The sequence below is a fragment of the Uloborus diversus genome, chromosome 10 (assembly GCF_026930045.1).
Source record: "Uloborus diversus isolate 005 chromosome 10, Udiv.v.3.1, whole genome shotgun sequence".
NCBI lineage: Eukaryota > Metazoa > Arthropoda > Arachnida > Araneae > Uloboridae > Uloborus > Uloborus diversus.
This window is the reverse complement of record NC_072740.1, coordinates 131,993,367-132,004,736: the sequence shown is the minus strand read 5'-3', so window position 1 is coordinate 132,004,736 and position 11,370 is coordinate 131,993,367. Positions and strand designations below refer to the sequence as shown.

Genomic DNA, 11,370 nt, shown 5'->3' with positions numbered 1-11,370 from the left:
CATCTATGAGTCGAATACAACTGCATAAGATGTTAATTGGCAGTACAGAAAGGTCCTTTGATGGAAAGTTTAAAGAACTAATTAAAAATCTAGCTAAAATTACTAACTGCCCTTGCGAAAAATTGTCGGAAGTTAAAAACACCATTAACAGTTTTAAAATTGTTTACATGCGAAAATGGATGGCATGTAATAGAATGGAAAGCCGATTTCTAGAAAACAACCAAAATTGGTTAAAAGAAGGGGTTATGTTACCTACCTACTCAGTTCCGGGTCTTTTACCATTAGGAAGACCCAGTAAGGATTTCGGAGAATCGAGTGAAAGAACGAAGCGCCGAAAAACATCGGAACTAAGAAAAAATGTTGCAGTTGATGAATTAACGTATGCTGCTCAAATGAGTCATCGTGCCATAGGCAACACAGACGTGGCAAAAGTTATCCAAGACATAAATAAGTCTCCAACCAGAGCAACAAAGTTTCGAAAAGCAGTCACTGCTGGTTGCATTACTATCAAAAAACACTCGCCGGAAGAGGCTTTAGCAATATTTGTTGAAGCTAATTTGTCTAGGAGTCATTATGAAGTCATACAGCAGGCTAACAAAGATGTTTATCCTTGTTAAAAATATGTACAAAAAGCAAAGCGAGAATGTTATTCGAAAACGTTTGTCGATGAAACGCGTGCTCAAATACAGTTGCAAGATTTAGTAGATCACACAGTCATAAGATTGTGCATGTATTTAGAGCCAGTGTTCCAAGCATACAGTCATGAAGAAGCTGCAGATTTTGTGTTGATTTTTAAGTGGGGTTGTGACGGATCAAAGCAAACCCAGTACAAACAAAAATTTGAAAATGAGGATGGCACTGATGCTCACATTTTCCTCAGTTCTCTTGTGCCTCTTAGATTAATGTCTGGCAAAAATGTTATCTGGCAGAATCCTTGTCCATCGTCACTTAGATTTTGCAGACCTATTAGAATAAGGTTTATTAAAGAGAACAAAGACATCACAAACGAAGAGATTTGGTATATAGAAAATCAAGCAAAAAACTTAGTTCCAACAAATGTTAGTGAAACAATTAAAATAAAACATTTGTTACTGCCTACAATGGTGGACGGCAAAGTGTGTAATGCGGTCACTGACACTGCATCTACTATGCGCTGCTATATATGCGGTAGCACGTCAAAAACCTTTAATGACTTATCAGCAAAAAGCGCAGAAGATCCAGAGACTTTTAAATTCGGGCTATCTATTCTGCACGCTAGGATTCGGTTTTTCGAATTTTTATTACATTTATCATATAAGATAAAAGCAGGAGTATTCAAAGGTCGTATTACAAAGAAAAAGAAAAAGATCAAATTAAGGCAGCCAAAGTGATAATTCAAAAAGAATTCAAGAATAAAATGGGATTGCTGGTTGACGTACCTAAAGTTGGCTATGGAAACACGAATGATGGAATCACGTCTCGTAGATTTTTTGGTGACGTGAATGAAGCAGCTGCCATTACAGGGATAGATTTAGAACTAATTCTCCGATTTAAAATAATATTGGAGGTGATATCTTCGGGTTTCGACATAAATGTGGAGCAATTTGGCATGTATACCATGGATACTGCGAAGTATTATGTAAATTTGTATGCCTGGCAACCTATGTCACCAACAGTCCACAAGATACTAGTTCATGTTCCGAGTATTATATCGCATGCCTTGTTACCAATCGGTCAGTTGTCCGAAGAGGCCGCAGAAGCCAGAAAAAAGCATTTTCGGCAGTACAGAGAAAAATTCACCAGAAAAATTTCCAGAAAGGATTGTAATGAAGACGTTTTAAATAGACTCTTGTTAACTTCTGATCCATATTTGAGTAGCGTTAGATCATCTAACATGAAGAGAAAAAGGCAAACGATATCGAAGGAAGCCATAAAATTTTTAAAATCTTTTTGTTTTGAAGATAGTGATACTGATGACAAAAGTTTGTAGACTTTCATCACCATCATCCCATGTACATGTAAAACAACAAAACTATAATTAATTTGCTCTGCTTTAATTTTTTGTACATTTCACTGTGTCGAATGTCTGTTTAACAGTTAGTAAATATGTACTTCAACATTGTTAAATTGTTTGGTTTCCTTTTACATATCTAAGCCAGTTAATAATCGGTATAACTTTTATGGGTTGCGTTTGAGCAAGCAAAATTAAGAGTATACATATAACTTGCCCGAGTTTATTATTAGCAACCATTTTTTAGTGAAAAACTAGTAGAATAATCGTTATATTTGGAAAATTTGATTTATGGCCAGCTTTTTGGTTCAAATGCCCCACTGTGAGGCGGCTAGTTAAGGTATAAAAAAAAAGCGAAATTGTCCGTAAAAAAATCGCGGTCGCGGGACCAGCCAACAACTGCTATGCTTCATTGAACAACATAAGCATATAATGGTATGTTGGAACAACAAATAGAGCTCAGTTTCAGTTAAAGTTATCAATTCAACATTATCAACTTGAACATTATAAGCATAATTTAACAAAATCATAACCTCTGTCGTCCAGTCCGACAGCAGCTACTCTTTTATTAAACAAAATAAGGTTATAATGGCATGTTGTCACAACAAATAGAGTTAAGTTTCAGTTAAAGTTATCAACTGAACATTATCAACTTCAACATTATAAGCTTTTGTTATTCAATAAAATCATAGCCTCTGTCGTTAGTCCCAAGAATGCATTTTTTTTTTTTTTTGCGATATAGAAAAACATATTGCTTTTCCGAGTCAGGTTGAAGCATTAACCTTTCAGTTGACAACTGATTATGCTAGCCGATTGCGCCTCGGATGCTTCGCATTATATGAGTTGTTAAACGGATTAGCTTTAGAGGTTGCAGGTGGAACGTTTGTTTGTATCGGTTTCAGTTCACTACCAGTACCAAATGTGCGATTAGAAGCATAACATGAAAACATCAATCAACAAATTTAAAAAAAAAAAAAAAAAAAAAAAAAAAACATTTTTTCAAGTTTTAGGATTTGCTTTTAAGTAATGTGTAAGGCGATAGTTGCATAAGGCGAACAAAAGCACGTTGTTTTTCATCCATTTGCACATTGCAAGTTATAATTTGTGATTCCTATTTCTTATTTCATAAATAAAACCAACTTTCATGAATAATAGAAGCTTCGAAAAAAATATATTTTGACTTAGAAAAACAAGTCTCATGCATTAATAGTACTTGGAAGCAAAACATTTTAAAGAATTGTACAGTAAATGTGAACCTAAGATCACCTTCAAGAATAAAAAAATTGTTCAAACTAAATTGAATCACAGTAAACGGGAATTTTTGAAGAAACATCTACCATAAAGTAAAAAAATAAGATTTTATGAATGATAAAATCCAGGTGCTAATCTTATCTTCATGAATGAATCAAGCTATTTGAAGTGAAGTAAAATCAACCTCGTGTGAAATGAAATTTCTTAGAATTAAAATTGAGCTTAATTCAAAAATTAATTTTTATGAACTTTTACTTTGCAAGAAAACTTTGTTTTGGAGCAATCGAAACTTAAATTTACAAACTAAAACTCAAAAATGAAAATATTTATAGAAACCAAACTTATTAGTCGATATATTTTATCCTCATATGCGTATATTATAGCCAAAATCACTGATCGAGTAACGCTCTGACGCAACCAACAATAAAGCTTGCACCATAGCATGCGTGACGGCATTATTATTTCATAGTAGCAGCACCAAAAATCCCGTAAGTTATTTATAATTTGATAATATTTTTTGGCAATTCTATTCTATTCTATTCAAGAGTCACAACTGACTTCAACTGTATTTATGTCGAGGACTGCATACTAAGTGCCTTGCCTCCTTTTTTTTTGGCAATGCTTCACATGCAGGGAAATGCTTTCTGTTGCCAAAGCTGAACTGCTTTACTTGTAATTTTAGGAGAATAAAGAAACGAAAAAGTGGTCAACAATGAACGCTATTAACTGAAGTTTAGGGTTAATTCACTGGAGTAAGGGTTAAAATTTTAACTCTCAAAATATCACCAACAAATGTAGAAGCCATTTTCACCCGCTATACCTTGACAGGCGATTTTCTATTCTTTAATAACCTATTTTTTCATGTTTCATGAAATTGCTATGGGATGTTGAGAAGCAAAGGGATGTAAGAGCTAAAATGGAAAATTAGGAAATAACCAGTACAAATGGTAGGGGAATTTCTCTTCTGTCCTGAGACAAGATATAGTATTAGAAACACTGGTAGTGCTGCTATACAGCATAATTTTAGAAAAAAAAATTGTTCAATAAAAGCCTACCTAGAACAGGAATTTTTATCGCGTTTCGCTCAAAACTTGAAAATGTCCACTTACATCCATTTGCTTCTCAGTGCCTCACATGAAATAGCACTCTTTTCGGATTCAAAACGATTGTTATGTTAACTGAAAAAAAGCCAAGTATTAAAATACGCATTAACTGGTGTTCCACATTTATAAGATATCTGTCATTAATTCAAACAATTATGTAATCCTCTTTTTTTCTTCAACCTCATCAAATAACTTGCCTACATCGAAATGAATTCACTAAAAGATATTTTTCTATAATTAGCTGTCTTCGAAGAAAACTTACAACGAATGACTTGATACGCAAGCAACAAAAAATATTATAACTCTCGTTCTAATTAGATAGAAACAATATTTAAGCGTCCTTTTAAGCGGAAAAAGACGGAAAAGTTTTTTAAATTATAAAAAAAATGAAAATTTGACAATTTGTGTGTCTCGGACCCCCTTAAATTCTTAAAATAGGTATGCTAATAAATGTAGATTAGATGGCAAAAAAAAAAAAAAAATGCGTCTACGTCGACTGCAAATCGTGGCATGGCGATTTTACTGAAGACACACAGTTGAAATATTTATTCTACACATTAGAGTTTCTGATAGTATTACAGAATTATTTACTGCAACTGCGCATAAATAACACTTTTTTTCCGAAATATTAGTATTTTATTTCTTTGTAACCTAAATGAAATCAGTTTAACAATGAAAATAAGTGAGACCTAGAAAAAGTATCATGTTCTAGATACCTGAATCATAAAAAATATTTTCTAGCAATGGACACAAAATCCTTCAACGAAACAAAATGAATGAATTAAGCCAAAGAAATCAAATTTAGAAAATTCTGAACGTTTTTCGCTAGATATTTCTAATAACTTTTGATAAGTAGCATTTTCAAGAAATATATTCGACTTTTACTTTTTACTAAAATAACAACATAACCCTTACTAAGTAATCTGAAGCATATTTTGTGCACATAATATTTTCATCAAGTGAACACTCTTTACAAACGCCTCAAGAATTGAAGACACTGTTTACTTTATTAACGTTAACAGAAAGGAAGCTGACCTAAATCTTTCTAATAAAATAACAAGGGCAGTAAAGCATAAAAGAAAATACTAGTGTTTTATCTATTGTTAGTGTGGTTAGTGATTTCTCAACAACCTAAATATTTTCATCCTCCCACTATTCCCTGCTTTGTTGTATAAACATCTTTACAATATTTTTTTTAATGCAACGTCGATCTTTGTGGTACCTTTCAAGAAAAAATTTTTAAAGACTTGAAACGTACAAATGGCCCCTTTTTTTCATATTCATACGTCAGCTATAACCGCTTTGAAATTGCAGTACTGTAAAAAAAATCCGGAAACGTTTCTGAGTATATCGTGCAGCTGTGGTTCATGAAAGTTTCAAAAACGTTTCTGAGTATTTCGGAATCCTCTTTTTGTAATGTCCAGAAACGTGTCTGAGTATTTTGGAATCCTCTTTCTGTAATTTTCAGAAACGTTTCTGAGTATTTCGGAATCCTCTTTCTGTAATGTCCAGAAACGTGTCTGAGTATTTCGGAATCCTCTTTCTGTAATTTTCAGAAACGTTTCTGAGTATTTCGGAATCCTCTTTCCGTAATTTCCAGAAATGTTTCTGAGTATTCTGTGCAGCTGTGGTTCATGAAAGTTTCGAAAACTTTTCCGAGTATTTCGGAGTTCTCCAAACAATTTTCAAAAACGTTTCCGATAATTTCGGAATCCTTTTTCCGTGATTTTTTCTAAAATATAATTCTTTATTATAGTATTGCATACCATATCAGTTTCAATTCTTTCATATCTAAGAGCAAAAATACAAGCAATTTTAGAATCATTCGTGGATTTTTTTTTTTTTTTGAATTTCTATTGACAAATAGCATGGTTAACAGCATAACATATGCACAGTTATAAATTTTTGAAAAATTATGAAATAATCTAATAGTTTCATTCCTAATCACAAAATCGTCGGGGAATTGGAGGGGGGGTACCTTCTGAAAAGTGGGGATTGTTTGTTAAACAATCTTAAACTTCAGTTTTTCTCTCAATATTTTCAAGACAAAACTATCAACATATTGTATTTTTAATGCAGAACTTAAAAACATATCTTGTATCAAACTTGATAGCTTTTATCTTCGGATAAAATTTGACAGGACTTACCTACCCTTCGCGTTCCGGAATTCGTTCACCTCAAGTCAATTTCTCTGACGAACAAAGTGTACCGAAAAGTACCAACACAGAAATTGATGAATTTAAATATGACACCAAGTCCCCCTGCTGGAACCATTCGGGTTGATTCTTCTGTTCTTGCCCTTTTCCAGCTCATCACAAATATAAATACTTATTCAAAATAGGTTACTGATTTTATTTTTACAGTGTGCGCAAAATGCAATATATATTTTATTTATTAAAACATTGAACTCTATTACATGATTATTCCATTTCATATATACGAGAATCCCCCCCCCCCACCATAGGAGTGATGGTGCACCCATAAAATGCTATGAAGCGCCCCCCCCCCTTGAAAAAGCAACCCCCTGAAAATGTCAATGGCACAGTCTGAGTGGTGAACGCCCCTCGTCTTCTCCCCATATATGTACATTGTATATTAATAACATAGTTTTTTAAAAATGATCACTTTTAAAACAATGACATGAAATAATATTACTTTTTATTTTGGCATGTAAATGCAGCTGTTCCTTTTTTGCCACTGACTCATTCCTCCTGACTGTCCTACATTAAGCTAGTATGCATGCAGTAGGTACTGTCCTGAGGAAGACAAATTATAGGGACTTGTTTCTTAATTTAGCCGAGGTAAAAAACCCCTACTTTTAATTTTAGGTTTAAGCTCTTGTTTATTGCATATAGTTTAGCATATGGTGCGTTTGGCCCAATGTAATGCATATATTACAGCTTAAACACTCTCTACTTAGTAAATAGTTTAATATCTTTTGGTCTTTTGACCATATTTATCGAATCTTCCACGGCTGATGAGCTCCGGATTCAACCTTTCAACTTTATTCTAATAATTGCTACTTTTAATTTTCTTTTTCTCATTGCTATTCATTGCTTGTGTATTTCATATATATACAGAAATATATTATTGAGAAATAATTCTTGTTTGTTATATTTGCAGCTACTTTCCCTTAAGGGCAGGTACATTGCAACTAAAATAAATCGTACTAATGAAGCTCTGCTGAGATAAATATTATTTCATGTATAATATAAATTATAAATCAAAGTATCATATACATTATAAATCAAAGTATCATATATATTATAAGTCAAATATTTTAATATGGTGTAAAAATACAAAATTATTTTATTAAGTCTTTTTTTTTTTTTTTGCTTTTGTAAAATTGAGGCTCGTAAAACGAAAAAAATGAAGACACTTTTAAATACATATATGTATCTATTTGTTAAAGAAATTAATACATATTTAACTAATTTAAAGCGTTTCGCTAATGCAAATATTTAAAGAGATATCGTCATTTAGATAATACTGAAGCACTATGTTCCTAATTACAAGAGATAGTTTTTTTTTTACTTCATACAATCTAGCTACACTGTTTACAAGAGAATGAAAACATGCAACCTTAAAGACGAACTATCAAACCTGACAATTTGCATATTATAACATTTAATTCATAATGCTTGATACATAAATGTTCAGACAAATATTAACTGAGATTGACACATAAAAACAAAGTACACAATAACACTTATTTCAAGTTTTTTATAATCTTCAATTCATAAATTTTACAGAATAAAACTAGACACACTTGCACTTTAAATATGTGTTCTATGTAATGTAAAATATTTTCAAATTGCAATAGTTCACAACGAAGAAATAATACTGAGGAAAATAGTTTTTTTTAACGAGATTTATATGAACTAAATCTCTTTAAAGTAATAGAGTTGCAAGGCGACTTACCTATTCGTCGGTGGTGGTCTTTTGCAGGCTTTGGTCACCAAAAAGGTGATTTTTATGACAGAATAAAATTCTGCCAACAAAAATTACCCATTTGGTTGAAAGAAGAAAAGTATCCAAGAAAAAAGTAAATTACCTACACAAGTTATGCGACGCAACGAATTTACATGGCGTCCTCTCGGCATGCGTCGAGAAGTTGCACTTCGTACTTAAAAATAAGAGACATAGCTTCAAATTCAATCTCATGACGATACATAAGCAAGAACGTATAAGACTTTAAAATTATCTTCAGTGAATTCATTCAAGGAACAAAACTTCTACTAATCCCCTTCATGAGTGTTACTTCGCATACATGAGTCAGCATTTGTTTTCATTGCGTGCTTTCGAAAGTTTCAGTTTGGATTTGGTCTGGACTATAAAATTGCCGTGTGAGCTGCGCATGCGTCGACTCTTACTTTCTTGCTAAACGGGAAAGGTTTTTGATTATAGCAGAAAACTGCTGAGGGCGTACGAATCTGTGTATTACGGAAAACTTTTTTGTATATTAAGAGAGTTTTCCGAGATTTTTTGCATTGTAAAGCAGTTTACTATTTTCTCTTTTTAATGTTAGGGAAAAGATATTTTTTCTGAGAATTTCATTTTGAAAAGATCAATCATTAGAGTAATTAAGGAGTAAAAAATTAGAGCAAAAGTATATTTAACTGGGGTAATATTGTTTCAGTTTTGGGTTGAAAGAAACCAAATTTATGCGCAGTTTAATAAAGAAAACTACCAATATGTGTAAGAAGACATTTGGAAGTAGGCATTCATTGACAACATATATTGCAAAAAGGAAAACTAGACATGGCAATCCTGCCTTATCGGCAACAACCACGTTTGCTATTGATCCTAACTCTATTAAAGTTCATATCAGAAAGAATGGGAATACGAGATTCTTAAAATTTTAGAATTCTTCGTATATATTTCTACCAGTCTACGTAAATATTCGTCATTAACTCACATAGTATCTGTGGTGTTAAGCATACAAAGATCTGTAAATACTTTCAAAATGCGAAACTTTTATTTATAATATGATTAATATTTTAGAAATTAGAACTTTTCTGCACATCAGACAACTATACACAGATATACTATAGTATAAGAGAAATAAATAACAGCTTTTTAACGTAAAAAGTTACAAATTAATGCATAGATGTGTTTCGGGTTTTCAAGAAACCTCTTTTTCAATGCAAAAAAAGGAGCTTTTGGATTTGAAAATACCATATACTAAACCAAAAACGCTTTAGTTGAATGCCTTTACATCCACAAGCTCTCTTTCTTGCATTGAAAATGGGGTTTTTTGAAACCCCTAAACACGCTGTTGCAGTAATCTGAAAACCCTGTGCGTTAAAACGTGTTCAATTATTTCTCTTACTTTTATGGACAAATGTATTTATTTACTTCTTACAACATAGTGTGTCTATAGGTTGGAATCATTATTCACTATGATAACAATAATCTGCGGTATTGGTTGTAAACTATATGAGATGGTAAAATTATAGTGCGATTTAACTGTTAAGACTACGTACTTCTGCGAAGAAGATGCAAAAAGCTTAGAGTCATCATTTTTGGGATAATATACGGTATCCATGATTATGAAGGCATATATTTGGACTTCAAAGTCATTTCAGATAAATACTAACGTAGCCAAGAACGTGTGTTGGGCTCTTGTGAGAATGGAAAATTGCATCATATACTAAAAAATAATAATAATGAAGCAAAAACAACTCTTCTGTTTAATAGTACAACATCTTTTTAATATTTAATACACATGCATCTCATCAGTATTATAAGCGCACGAAGTAAACTTAATAACAAAGGTTTTATAAAGATAGCAGTCATACCAACGACTTTTATCCGTGATCAAACTTATAAATAATGATTAGCCGGAGCTGTATGCCAGAACTTCAAAATCTTTAACAATGAAAAAATGGGCATTTGTTAGATAAATCGAGTTTTGCACTGTTCCATGCCATCTATTCTACCATTGCCCAATCATATCATTATTGAGTTACGTTGTTCTTGTGTAAAAGTAGAAGTTTAAAAGCGATTTTTGTTCGCATATTATTTACAAACTCCAAAATAATTCAATGAACGAATAATTCACAATCTCCATGAAAATTATTGGAGACGTTTATTTATCAATGTTTAGATAATTGCACGCAATTCAGAATACTAAAGAAAGTTCTACGACACGTTCTACCACACGGTTTATTGTTTTTTATTGCGTTTTTTCATATCCTGTCTAAACTGTAACTGTTTCCCTTTTTTTTAAGAACGTATAAAACCATGTGTTTTATGTAGTTAACCTCAGACTTCCTTTTGTTTTGCTCTTATTTCGGTTTTAACTAATTTCTGTGTATATACAAATGTTCGCATAGATGGATGCACCTGTCTTTTCTGGCGGTCTTTTTTGGTGGTGTGAGTGACATCCCGATGCTTCCATTGTAGTTTTCCACACAGCCAGAAAATGCCAACTTAAAATAAATAATCTCCCAGCAATAAATAAACAAATATCAACTAAAAAAATGAACAACTAAGAAACCTATGTAGCTATTAAGTAAAATAGGCGACTGGTTTGAAGAGTTTTGACTTGATAATAAGGCCGTGTATTTATTTGATTGAATAAACGACAAACGAGTATATAGTGGGTGCGGCAAAAAAACTCGGACAAAGTTTGCATCATCGAATGGAAGTAAACTAATTTCTTTTAGATGAGTGTGAGTGTTTCTTTTTGTCTCTCACTTCAGTTAGAAATCATCTTATAATCAATCTCCTAGTTTATGTTTTGCTTTTTGGCATTTTTCTAATGTTAAGCAGCAGATCTGCTACTTTAAAGCTGTTTAACTAAGGAGAACGACAGTTTGTTTGCTTGATGTTCCTCGACAAACAGTGTTCGAGTCAATATACCATTTCAAGGAGTCTGAAAATGATAGTCGACGTCCAGGAAGTGTTTAAAAACGTATAATGAACTCTTATGTTAATCGCAAGGCCAACAAAAAGCAAGTATAATAAAATCCTCGGGTTTTCATGAGAGAGGTCGTTGATGAAACGGTAATTAGAGGTCGA

The 11,370-nt window shown here is 32.4% G+C and overlaps 1 protein-coding gene across 1 annotated transcript in view; it reads left to right on the top strand.

Annotated features, from left to right (window-relative positions):
• The first annotated feature begins 1,396 nt into the window (after positions 1-1,396).
• LOC129231182 (metabotropic glutamate receptor 6-like) overlaps positions 1,397-11,370 on the top strand; it is a 106,600-nt gene continuing 96,626 nt past the window's right edge. Inside the window, exons 1-2 of the mRNA XM_054865429.1 lie at positions 1,397-1,961; positions 2,733-2,875. Of these exons, the coding sequence (XP_054721404.1) occupies positions 1,397-1,961; positions 2,733-2,875 (708 nt within the window). The remainder of the gene's footprint in view (positions 1,962-2,732; positions 2,876-11,370) is intronic.